This window comes from Hevea brasiliensis, chromosome 1 (genome assembly GCF_030052815.1).
Source record: "Hevea brasiliensis isolate MT/VB/25A 57/8 chromosome 1, ASM3005281v1, whole genome shotgun sequence".
Taxonomy (NCBI): Eukaryota; Viridiplantae; Streptophyta; class Magnoliopsida; order Malpighiales; family Euphorbiaceae; genus Hevea; species Hevea brasiliensis.
In genome coordinates, this window is record NC_079493.1 from 13,364,694 (window position 1) to 13,375,837 (window position 11,144).

The 11,144-nt window shown below is 35.7% G+C and overlaps 1 protein-coding gene across 1 annotated transcript; it reads left to right on the forward strand.

Annotated features, from left to right (window-relative positions):
* Positions 1-762: 762 nt before the first annotated feature.
* Positions 763-10,712, forward strand: LOC110645164 (serrate RNA effector molecule). Its single transcript, XM_058144148.1, has 12 exons — positions 763-1,309; positions 3,229-3,350; positions 5,399-5,456; positions 5,778-5,852; positions 5,956-6,030; positions 6,104-6,151; positions 6,292-6,360; positions 6,465-7,268; positions 7,354-7,402; positions 9,025-9,302; positions 9,403-9,582; positions 10,196-10,712. The coding sequence occupies exons 1-12, from the start codon at positions 897-899 to the stop codon at positions 10,254-10,256; spliced, it is 2,232 nt and encodes a 743-aa protein (XP_058000131.1). The 5' UTR covers positions 763-896; the 3' UTR covers positions 10,257-10,712.
* Positions 10,713-11,144: the final 432 nt, after the last annotated feature.

Below are 11,144 nucleotides of genomic sequence, written 5' to 3' on the forward strand. Positions count from 1 at the left end.
TATGATTTAATTAAGGATATAATAATTTCTAAATTTCCTCTAAAAAGTAATAAATATAAATGAATAAATATTCTTATTTGTAGGACTAATTGAATTAATATTAAAATTTTAATTTAAGCAATCAAACTTTATATTTATATGTAAAAATAAAATAAATTTGAAAAGCACATGCTACATGCTTAAAAACTAATTTATCTATAATTCATAATATATATAAAAATACAAATTAGAGAATAAACTTGTGAATGTAAAAAATACTCTTAATTTTTTTATTATTTATAATATCAAATTAAATATTATAATTTAATAACTAAAATATCAATCAATGTGATCTTCAAATATAATTAATAATTCCACCCAATAATCAATGAAACATTATTAATTATTGGTGTTGAATTACAATTAATATATTCATATCTAAATTTGGTAATAAAAATAATAATAATTTAAATATTAAAATATATAAAATATTTTTATTAAGCCATAATTAATTTTATGAAATATTATTTTTATATTAATTAAATTAATGTTACAATTTCAACTTAAATTTAAATAATTAAATTTAATTTTTATATGCATAAAATTATTATAAATTATAAATTATAAATTATTTAATGCACATTATTATATTAAATTTGAAATAAAATGTGTAAATTTTATAAAGTTGATTTTTTTTCTTTATTTTTTCTACCGAAATTTTTTTTATTCATTTTGTTTTAAAGAAAGTAAACATAGAAGGCAGTTAATGTAAAAAAAAAAAATAATAATAAAAATAAAAATACAAAAAAAATAAACTGAGCAGACAAACGTAGTCTCATCATAAATCTTCGTTTTTCATTTTAATTTTCGCCCTCTTTCTAATTTCTAGGGTTTCACCTAACCAAACAGTTCCTACCATGGCTGAAGTCATAAACATGCCCGTTGATTCTCTGGACCGCCGCAGCCGCGAACGCAAGGAGAAGTCCTCTGCCGATGACCCTCAATCGTCCTCTCCGCCACCACCTCCTCCTCCACCACAGAACGCTTCTCGACGACGCGACAGGGATTCAAGAGATAGGGAGCTCGACAGGCCACCAAATCGACGCGGCGTTGATTATTATGATAGGAATCGGTCTCCCCCGCCAAGAGAGAGGGAACGAGATTACAAGAGGAGGAGCAGTTTGAGTCCTCCTCCCGTACCATACAGGGATAGGAGGCATTCCCCACCACCGAGGAGATCACCGCCGTATAAGAGGTCGAGGAGGGAAGATGGAGGGTATGAAGGGAGGAGAGGGAGCCCTAGAGTTGGATTTGGACCTGGCGATAGAAGGTGAGTGAGCTACTGATCGATTAATTGCATAATTGATACGGAATTTATTTGCCCCTATATTTTATGAGGAAATATGAGGTTTTTGTAGCAACATGATTATTGATTTTCCTTTTTTGGTCCATCACTGAGACATGGGCAGTTTCATGTAAATTCCGAGTTCCCAGAGAATTTTTCTAGGTCTAATTATTGTGATTGGCTTTACGGTTGTTGATTTTGAGGCGAATTTGTTTTGAAGGTCTCTTTCGTTGTTTGGGGGATTGTAAGAGTTGGAGGAAACTTGTTTTTTGGCTGAGGGTTTTCTTTAGGTTTAATCTCTGATTTAGTGACCAAAGGAAAGTTGTGGTTGCTGAAAGAACCAAGTTGCATAAATTCCTGTAAGGTTTTGATTACTTGGTTGTTAACTCTCAGCTAGTTTCTTTGGCGACTGTGATAACCTGAAGGCGAGGGGCATGGATCTCTTTTTTGCTTTCCTTTATCAAATCGGGTCTTTTGGATTCTTTCAAAATGTGGATTGGTAGAGCCAAATGGATGAGTTATACAACTGATTGTTCAGGTAGTTCAAAACATTCCCTCCATTGATTATACTAAAAGTGGGTCGTAGGTAAACGTTGAAGTTAAAGCAGACTGCCAATATATAGAAGACAGATGCAAGAGTGTATGAATTATCCTATTAACCTTAAATGTTGCCACATTTACAAGCTACCCTTACTATGAGGTGGAAAGAGGTGTTATTACAATTTCTAGGGCTTAATAATGTAGATATAGATAAAATTTAGAATGCAGACGACTGAAGTATCCCTGTCAATCTTAGATGTCGTGTTACCAAATTTACATGCTATTTTTAACATGGCGTGCAATGGAAAGAGGTCCTTTGACAATTTTCAGCATGAAATAACCCATGTATAGACAAAATAGGAAAGTCCTGCAGAGGACTCCCAATATTTTTGTGAGCATTTCATTTATCAATTTTTAGCTATGACATGGCTAAATGTTATTCAAGAGGGACAATTCATGGCCTGGTCAACCAAATTTATTTTTTCCTTTTTAAGTTCTGCACTGTAGTTGTGAACTGCTTTGCGTTGTAAGCTTGGCTTTGTCAGCCCTTTATGCTTCTGATATTAAGCTGAAATAGTTTGCGTTGTTGTTGGACAGTAATGTAAAACATGCTGGAGCTCTGCATAACTGATAGTACAGGAATCTTGTCTCATGTGGTTTTGATTTGATCTCTTATTGTTATGCTCAAGCTTGGCAAAGAAGTTTTGCATTTGATTGCTTGTTGTAAGATAAAGTTATTATCGCCCTTTTTGGTTCTTTCAAGGTATTTAATGATCAGATCATCAATGGTATGGTTGGTTGATTGCTATTCTAGGTATTAAGGAAGGCTGCATCATCATAACTTTGATTAAAGTGGACTGGTATTAGAATGTTTGTGGCTTTTATCGTGATTAAACATCTTTTGTCCTTTCTTTCTCTGTGCAATATTTATTACTTGCCTTTACATATTTGGTTTCAGATTTGAGTCTTATCAGATTATTCTATAAACTTTCTAGTTCATTAGGGTTTGATCGCAGTGGAATTTTAACCTAAATATCATATATCTGCATTTATTAATTTATTTGTAATTAAAATGACCATTATACACTTTATAGGGAAATCTTGAATTACATTTCATTTTCATAGAGCTGTTGTTTTGTCTATTTTTTTGTAGAGTTCATGAATGTACTTTTCCTTTACATAGTTCATGATATTGTACTTCTTGCAGCATGCAGAGGTGAATATATATATATTTTTTTGGTTCTTTATGCAAGTGTTCACTGTTCCATTGCACTGTATACCTATTTTATGGGATTTTTTTTTGGTCCTCAATGGTGTATTTTTTAGGTTTTCCTTGTGTAGTAAACATGATCTTTGTTTTGTAGGTTTGGATATGAATATGCTGGTGGATATGAACGTGAAATGGGTGGTAGGCCTGGATATTCTGAAGACCGGCCTCATGGCCGGTACATGGGTCGAGCAGGTGGATATCAAAGTGGTCCCTCTGGTAAATGCTTAATAGCTTTGAGATTGTTGCATTTTACATATGATGTGATTTGGTTTGTGCTCAAAGATTTAATAATAGAAATGCAAGAAATGACTTACATTTGAACCTTTACTTTCAATGTCAATATTGGTTCTTGTCTTTCTTGAGACTCAGGTGAATATGTAATGTGTTGTATTTTCAGTGTCTTTGACCTTTCTACAAGATTTTGACAATTGAAATAATCAAATTATTTTAATTTGGAAGCTTACCGTAACCATTTCTCTTTCCCCTCGTAAAAAAGCGTATCATAGAATATAACAAGGTAAATGGTAAAAAAAGCATGAACTACCCTTATGTGTTTGACATTTTTTTTACTAAGTCTTCAAAAACATATGCAGTTAACTATCAGGCTTACCTGTTCATTCTTTTTGTTCTCTTTCTTGTTGTTGAGTATTCAACGAAGGCAAATTGGTTCCAAGTTTTATATACTAATCTTTGCATGTATGCTGCGCATGCATGTAGGCATGCATTATACATATTACTATTGTTCTGCATTTAAATTTCATAGAGCCTTTTCACATAGGTAATCCTTCCACACTTTAGAGAGAGAGATCTTTTACAAGACTCTGTCTTTTGGAATGTGAGAATCCTTTGCAAATTTGTGCACTGAAGGGATTGTGAGCCAAATAGAAATCCTTTGATGATACAAGAGTTCAAGGAGCTGAATTTTCCTAGTATTTTTGGAAGTGGACTACTTTGAGTGCCACTTCTAAAGGCAATGTAATTGCTAGTCTTTTGGGAAGGCGGGCTATTTGTTTCATTGTTGCCTTTGCAAGTGATTTAATAGCAGTCTCTTACCACCTCAAGCTGTCTGGGATGCCATTTTCATCTGATTTGTTGACAACTCTGCCTACCTTGGATAATTTTGTTGGCTGTTTTCCTTGACTGATTGTCTGTTTGCATATTATCTTATTAAAAGACTGCCAGTAGTGTCGAGAGTTGGAGGTCTGTTATTGATTTGGAGATGTTGTGTAAATTGCAGCCATAGAATTGCCTTAGTGGTTTATCTTATTTGCACTATAGGTAGTGAAATTTATGAAACATTTGAAGATGATGAAGTTGTGTCCTTCACATAGCAAGTATTAGAGAAAAGGTAGGAGTGGTGCCAATTGAGGATAAGTTGAGGGAATGAAGATTGAGGTGGTTTGTTCATGTGAAGCGTAGACATACGGAGGCTCCAGTTAGACAAGTAGAGCACATTAGGTTAGAGGATAGAAAGAAAATAAGGGGAAGACCTAAACTGACTTGGAGAAGACTAGTACAACATGATCTAGAAGCAGTACACATTTTCGAGGATTTAACCCAAAATCGTTTAGAATGGTGAAAGAGAATCCATATAGCCGACCCTAAATTCTTGGGATAAAGGCTTAGTTGAGTTGAGTTGTTTCCTCACTGTAGCACTAGTACTTGCTATGTAGAGATGTGTTGATGATAGTTAGTGTCCTCACTGTAGCACTATTACGTACTGTGTAGAGATGTGCTGATGATAGTTATGGCTGCTATGTGAAGGCCAAAAGGCCTTTCCACTCATCAGTCATCTCTTCTCTACAAATTTGATAAACTTTAAGCTTGTAATCTTTAGATGTTTTATCTTACCAGGACATGGGTAATAATGTTGGGGCCAATTGTGTTGGACCTCTATCTCTCTCTCTCTCTTAAGGTGTAGTGACATTATCCTGATGAGTATTTTATCCTATGGGCATGCACTTCTTTATTGTTGAAAGAATTTGATTTTGTTAAATTAGGAAAGATTAGGAACTTGGGATCCATATCAGAATTCCAGACAGTGCAGGCATGTGCATGGTGATATTCAGGACATCTATCTTGTGTTTCAAATTCAGTGATATTTCTTTGACCAGCATAATAGAGTTTTTTTCTCCCAACTCCTCTGGCGATAGTTCTAAGATAATTTCTATACTGAATTTTGTCATGTGGCTACTGCTTCTTTCTTCTAATCTCCATTATATTATTTTCTGAGTAGAACTTACTGGGTTGTATTAATGTTGTAGAGTGGGACTCTGGACGTGGTGGTTATGTTGATGCTGCGAACACAGTGAGTACTCAAAGGTTTGTATTTATCATGTTTATGGATTCTAGCACAGTCATAGATTTGAAAGTATGAACTTAATGACATTGTTATATCGAGACAAAGATTAAAATACCTGAAAGTTATATCTGCGTACTTAATAAATAGGGAAGGTATCCTAAACTTTCAGTATTTGAATGGTTTGGATTTTGAGTTCTCTCTCTCTATCTCACATGCAAATGCACATGCGCGCCGCGCCCCCCCCCCTCCTTTGTTATTATTTTGATTTAAGCAAAATGGGCTTATTTGGATTTCTATTCGTTTCACCTGTCAATGTGACATGGCAAGTACATGTTTTCCAGAGAAGGCTTGATGTCGTACAAGCAATTCATTCAGGAGCTTGAAGATGATATTCTACCAGCTGAAGCTGAACGCAGGTGCAAAGTATAGACTATTTTGGCCTCTGTTAAAGTTGAAAGATTACTCTTTACTCACTACTTGAAAAATGTTGTAAAGTGACCATGACCTTTGATCATGCAGATATCAAGAATACAAGTCAGAGTACATTTCTACTCAGAAACGAGTATTCTTTGAGTCTCGTAAAGATGAGGAATGGTACCTCTCTTCTCATATATAATAATACTTTTCCATTCCTTTCTTTTGTCTAACTGAACTTGTTTGCATGTAGGTTGAGGGACAAATATCATCCAACCAATTTGGTTGCAGTCATTGAAAGGTGTGCTCTGCTTGCATAATTCTTGTATTCTTATTATATATTTGGATTTTTTTTTTTGAATAGTTTGGGTGCAATGTTAATCCTAATAGTCTGGCTTTATCATAATGTGGTGACTTGATTATTCCTTGGGATCTTTGTAGGAGGAATGAACTGGCGCGGAAGGTTGCAAAGGACTTTTTACTTGACTTGCAAAGTGGAACCTTGGACTTGTAAGATTGGAAATTTTCTTCTGTACTCATATTTACTCATTTGAACCTGCATGCAAACTTTTGGTTCTTTTGACATTCAAGGAAATTTTTATTCTTAATGCCAGAGGTCCTGGTATCAATGCCCTATCTGCAAATAAATCAGGACAGATGAGTGATCCAAATTCTGATGATGAAGTAGACACTGGTAGCAAAAGAAGACGGCATGGCCGTACACTAGCTAAAGAAACTGATCTTCTCTCAGCTGCTCCTAAGGCTCACCCAGTCAGCTCAGAACCCAGAAGAATTCAAGTTGATGTTGAACAAGCTCAGGCCCTTGTGCGCAAGCTTGACTCTGAAAAAGGAATTGAAGAAAATATTTTAGGCGGATCTGACAACGACAGAACCAATAGAGAGAAATCTCATTGCAGCTCCACTGGCCCTGTTATCATTATACGAGGCTTAACCTCTGTCAAAGGCCTGGAGGGCATTGAACTATTGGATACACTTATTACTTATCTTTGGCGGGTCCATGGTTTGGATTATTATGGAATGATCGAAACAACTGAAGCTAAGGGTCTTAGGCATGTGAGAGCAGAGGGGAAAAGTGCTGATGTGACTAATAATGGGAATGAGTGGGAAAAGAAACTGGATTCACACTGGCAAGAAAGGTTGAGGAGTCAAGATCCTTTGGAATTAATGACTGCAAAGGAAAAGATAGATGCTGCTGCTGTTGAATCCTTGGATCCATATGTCCGAAAGATTAGGGATGAAAAATATGGGTGGAAGTATGGTTGTGGAGCCAAGGGTTGCACAAAGCTCTTTCATGCTGCTGAGTTTGTGCACAAGCATCTTAAACTGAAACACCCCGAACTTGTGATGGAGCTGACATCTAAAGTGCGGGAAGAGCTGTATTTTCAGAACTACATGAAGTACTGACATTTGACATAATTTCTTTTCCCTTTTTCATATATCAATTTTACAAGTTCTTTGACAAATGCTTACTTTCATTTGTAGTGATCCAGATGCACCTGGTGGCACACCTGTTATGCAACAGTCTTTACAGGTTTGTTTCATTTAATTAGTACTAGTCTATCAATCACATGGCTGTGCACATAACATCTATGCTGTCTATCTAATATACAATGTCGATGAATGATTTTGATTTTTGATAGCATGAAATAGCTTCCTTTCTTGTTGCTCCCTCTTTTGAGTAAGTTAACTGGATTGGAAGCGGTCTGGCTATGGTGTTTGCATAAACCTTTTCATGTAGTTCCTACTTCCTAGATACATTTCTACTCCATCTAATATTTTGTTCACAGGATAGCTATCCCTTGTACTGTGTTGAGTAAAGTTAGGCAGCCATATGGCATTATTTGTAGTGCTCAAGATTCAGCGGTACTCAAAAGGGTGCATCTCTAGAATATATTTTTCTTTATTCTTCTTTTTGAATTCATATTCTGGGATAGGATAGGGGGTGGCTTTGGCGTAACCAAAAAATTACTCCATTTGTGACCTAGAGTCTCTGCGAAGCGGTGTAAGCCTACCTAGAGCCATGCTTTGTGCATTGGGTCAACCCTTTTTTTTTTAATATTCTCAAATAGGATGTTTGATCTGAAAGATGAAAACTAGAAGAACCTTGTAGATACAAAGATCATTACAGTTTCTTTGGGTGAACAATTCTAATTTTATTGAGATTTTGGTGCTTATTTGTTAAATAATTGAATATGGATATCTCATATGCATCAATTTACAACAACAAAAACTAAGCCTTAATCCCAAACTAGTGTTTTCTTAATTTTAGTGCTATATTTTTCTTTGCTAAAAGCAAAAACAAAAAAGGCAGGTAGAATTATTTTGGTTACTGTCAGCTGTATTTCCCATTTATTGTTCTGTAAAATGTGTTATTCATTAACTAACGTGCTGACATCATGTATTTGTTGAAAACGAAGAAAAAAGATGCAGCCAGTAAAAAAAATATTGCAATGGATACATGGTGCTATTTGATTTTTAGTGCAGTTCATATGGAAGCCAATAAAACACAATGTTCAGCTCTTGTTTCCTCATGTTGTCTTTAATCTCATTGAACCGAGTGATAAGAAGTATCTAGAATTCTGTGTGCAATCCCTCAGACCTTTTATTTCTCTTTCTCCCGTTTTCTAGCTTTTTCCATGGTTGTTTTATGCTTTAATTAAAAAAATTTATAAATTCTATCTACTTAACCAAATATACTTCTTTCTTTTTTGAGCCCCTCAAATCCAGGGCAATTATGCGAAGTTCATGTATAACTATGCTTTGAAAAGTCGGGGACAAACTTATTGAGAAGCCCATAGATGTAGAACTGGAAAAATTTTGGGTTAGAGGATGCGTATTGGTTGCTTGTTTCCTAAACTTGTTCAGAATTTTTCCTCTGTTTATCCCCTCTATCCACATTGAAAATTTATTAATGTTTTCTTGATTGTTGATCCTCTAGATTTATTTTCTGATTTGTCTCCCTCTACTTGCATAGTAATAATGCATGATGGCTATATTGCAGACATCAAAAATATGTTCTATCAGACTGCAACTTGTGTTAACTTCTGTTACTGTAAATCTTCCTAATGACAGTGAAAATGATCTTGCTTGCTGCTAGTTTTGTTTTCTGTATTAATTGCTTTTTTTTTCTTTTTTTTTTTTTAAAATTTGCAGAAAGACAAGCCACAGAGACGCAAGCTTGGCCCAGAAAATCGCTTGAAGGATGAACGAGGTGGCCGTAGAGATCGTGACAGTAGAGCAAATGGCAGTGAAAGATATGATAGGTCTGAAAACCTTCAGTCCGGTGACTTTCAAGCCAACACTGATGGGCCTGAGGGAGGGAATCATGATGATCCAACGTATGATAATTTTGGTGCACAAGGCATGCGTGTACCTCCTTTCCCATCAGACATACCTCCTCCACCAGTATTGATGCCTGTTCCTGGTGCTGGGTAGGTTAAAGAGTTACTACTAAAATCTCTTATTAATGGTAATATTACTAATTTCTGAATTCTCTCAGCTTGTTTTGATGGCAATATGTTGTACTTACAGTCCACTAGGGCCTTTTGTTCCTGCTCCGCCAGAAGTTGCAATGCGGATGTTCAGAGAGCAGGGTGGTCCTCCTCCATTTGAAGGTGGTGGCCGAAATGTAAGGCCTGGGCCCCAGTTAAGTGGACCAGCTCCCATTCTTCTTTCTCCAGCTTTTCGACAGGATCCTCGGCGAATACGGAGGTATTTTTTACTGGAAACTCTTCCAGCCAAAGTTCATGTTCTTTTATATTTTCATGTGGTGTCTTTCCTCAAGTCTTTGCCTCCAATTTACATTCATTCTTTTTGGTGCTTACGCATGTTCACACACAAACAATTCTAGAGTGGCTTCGTAAAATTAATTGCTTTGAGGAGATATTTGTGTTCTTTGGATTCAAAGTGAAGTATTAGGGTTCTGTGGGAAAGGGAGGGAAAAAAGGGGATAACCTTGGATTTGTGGTGGGATTAGGAAAAAGGAAAAAACAATATCAGTATTCTGACGCTTCCTAATGTTATTTAGCTGAGCAGGTTTATGCAAATCATAATTTTATTTAGCTAAACAGGTTTGTACAAACACTGCATAGCTATGTTCTCAAGGCATGTCCATTACAAGCAGGTTTCTTTGTTTTTTGAACTTATTTTACTTGTTCAGGTCAATCTTATTATGTCATCAATAATACTGGTAATATATGATATATGCTGTTAATGGTTCTCATCCTGTTATTAGTTTCTATATTGTATGTTAATGTCTAGTCTATTTGTTGTTTATTTTCCTGATCAAGATGTGAACTCTCTCAAGCATCGAATGTTTTTGCAGCTATCAAGACCTAGATGCTCCAGAAGATGAAGTCACTGTTATAGACTACAGGAGTTTGTAGGTGTCACGGTTGGAGGGATGGTAAGGCTTTCAAATCTGCAGATTTATTTTTTCTTTCTACAGGGAAGGCAATTCCTGTCTATATCCAACTGTGGAAGAAATCACCTTGTATTTAGATCTTTTGGGGTTTGAACTGTCGGATCTTAGTGATAATTTAACACTGCCTGCTGTGATATCACCTCGGATTGTTTTAAGAGATGCAAAGCAGTCCTGATTTTTTCACCGCCCTAATTTCACCTTTGATGAGAAGCCTTTTGTGTATTTAGAGGTGGGAATATATACATGTTAGACAAAACTGTTTCTGTAAAATGGACTTATTTAGAAAACATATTTGAGATGGCTGTCCATTCATTTTCTTTTGAGTTCCGGACTTGTACTGTTGATTAGCTTTTATTATTCTTTGTTGACAATAAAAGAGGTTGAAACCACTGTGGATGATAACAAGCATTTGATGACAGATTGACGCTACATTGGGGTTTGCATGTATAGTTTTTGTAGATAAGGTCTCTCATGGACTTGTGATTAGAATTGCCAGTTAATTTGAATGTATTCTTCAGGTGGGGGTTGCCAAGGTTGTGTGGAAAAAGGCCTCAGCTGAAAGAAGAACAGAAAAATCAAAATTTTCCTCAATTATTGTATTTAGTGGACGGTGACTTTCCTAACACAAAATTGTACAGAGACAAGGTAGCGTTGTGAAACTGAATTAGCATCAGCATTGATCCTTTTTATGATTCATCAAGTGGGAAATCTGTAATCGCCTTTAAAATTGGTATTATAGCTTAAAATGAAGGAAGGGATTTAAGTGTAAGATGTAAGTATTAGCATGCTATCACAAAATTGTTATGAGTTTGTAGTGGGACGTGTAGTTTTCTTGTATTTTGCGTGTGCG